At 42.6% G+C, this 1,398-nt stretch overlaps 1 protein-coding gene across 1 annotated transcript; it reads left to right on the plus strand.

The window, feature by feature from the left end:
- Positions 1–964: 964 nt before the first annotated feature.
- Positions 965–1,345, plus strand: LOC117939778 (sodium- and chloride-dependent creatine transporter 1-like; the record flags this gene model as incomplete). Its single annotated transcript, XM_034865231.1, has 2 exons — positions 965–1,099; positions 1,221–1,345. Coding segments are annotated over 2 exons (243 nt in total), but the record flags the coding sequence as incomplete, so codon positions are not given.
- Between the last annotated feature and the right edge of the window lie 53 nt (positions 1,346–1,398).

Raw genomic sequence — 1,398 nt, forward strand, 5'->3', positions numbered from 1 at the left:
TCAGCGACCTCCTCTCCACAACAGCTTCAAACGTGTCCTGTTGAATGCTGAATAGCTGAATTGCTAAAGCTAACCTGGCTTAAGTCGGTAAAAGTTGTAGAAAAAATTTAAGCGCTAAAGCTGAACTGGAGAAATAGCTTAAATCAGTAAGAAGATGTTGAAGTAGTGAGAAGAGTGGAAAAAAGCAGGAATGGTTTCAATTAAGTTGAATAACAACAATAATCTAAAAAAAGGCAAACAAAATCTAAAAAATTGCTTAAGTAAAAAATAGTTGAAAAAGTAGGAATAGTTTCAATTAAGTTTAATAACACTACTAATGTAAAAAAAAGTGGAAAAATTAAAAAAAAATTGAAATGCTAAAGCTAAGCTGGATAAATTGCTTAAATCAGTAAGAAGATGGTGATGTATTGAGAAGAGTTTTAACACTAGGTGATGAGATCCCACTGTGGGATTTGAACCCGGGTCTCTGGCACAAAAGGCACGTGACATAACCACTGCGCCACCACTGTAACATCTGCTAAACTAACGGATTTTTGTGAACGGTTTAAACGCCCCGAATACCTGAATATTTTGTGAATGGTTTAAAGTCTGAATCACGTCTGTAGGTGAAAAACTGTAAGAGGAGATGCATTTTGAGGCAGAAGAGGATTTGAAGGATTTGAGGCTTGCTCTCATTGACTGTAATGTTAAAAAAAAATTGTTTAAAAGCTTAATATTTGAAAAGTATAAATAGTAGAAGAAGTCCCACATGTGCTTGAAAAGCTGAAGATTGTAAATGTTGAACGGTATAAAGAGCAGAAAGTATGCAGAAGTTACAGAGCCAAAAAACTTACGGAATAATAGTAAGAAATAAGAAATAAAGAACCGAATAACAATAGTTGGAACATCATTCCAACTATACTAACATGTCTCTGTGTGTGTGTGTGTGTGTGTGTGTCTGTGTGTGTGTGTGTGTGTGTCTCAGATTGTGTACTTCACGGCGACCTTCCCCTACGTGGTGCTCATCATCCTGCTGGTCAGAGGTGTGACGCTCCCCGGGGCGTACGACGGCATCATGTTCTACATCAAACCTGATTGGTCCAAACTGCAGGAGGCGCAGGTCGGTTCGCTGTCACACACACACGCACACTGTCGTCCTGAGCGCTGCTTCTCACGTGTACTTGGTGGGGCCGTGAAGGCATCACGCTCCTGTGACCTTTGACCCTTTGACCCCTCTCCAGGTGTGGATCGACGCCGGCACGCAGATCTTCTTCTCCTACGCCATCGGGCTCGGAGCGCTCACCGCTCTGGGCAGCTACAACCGCTTCAACAACGACTGCTACAAGTAGGACACACACACACACACACACACGCACGCACGCACGCACGCACAAACACACGCACGCACGCACGCACGCA

This window comes from Etheostoma cragini, unplaced genomic scaffold (assembly GCF_013103735.1).
Source record: "Etheostoma cragini isolate CJK2018 unplaced genomic scaffold, CSU_Ecrag_1.0 ScbMSFa_1095, whole genome shotgun sequence".
Taxonomy (NCBI): Eukaryota; Metazoa; Chordata; class Actinopteri; order Perciformes; family Percidae; genus Etheostoma; species Etheostoma cragini.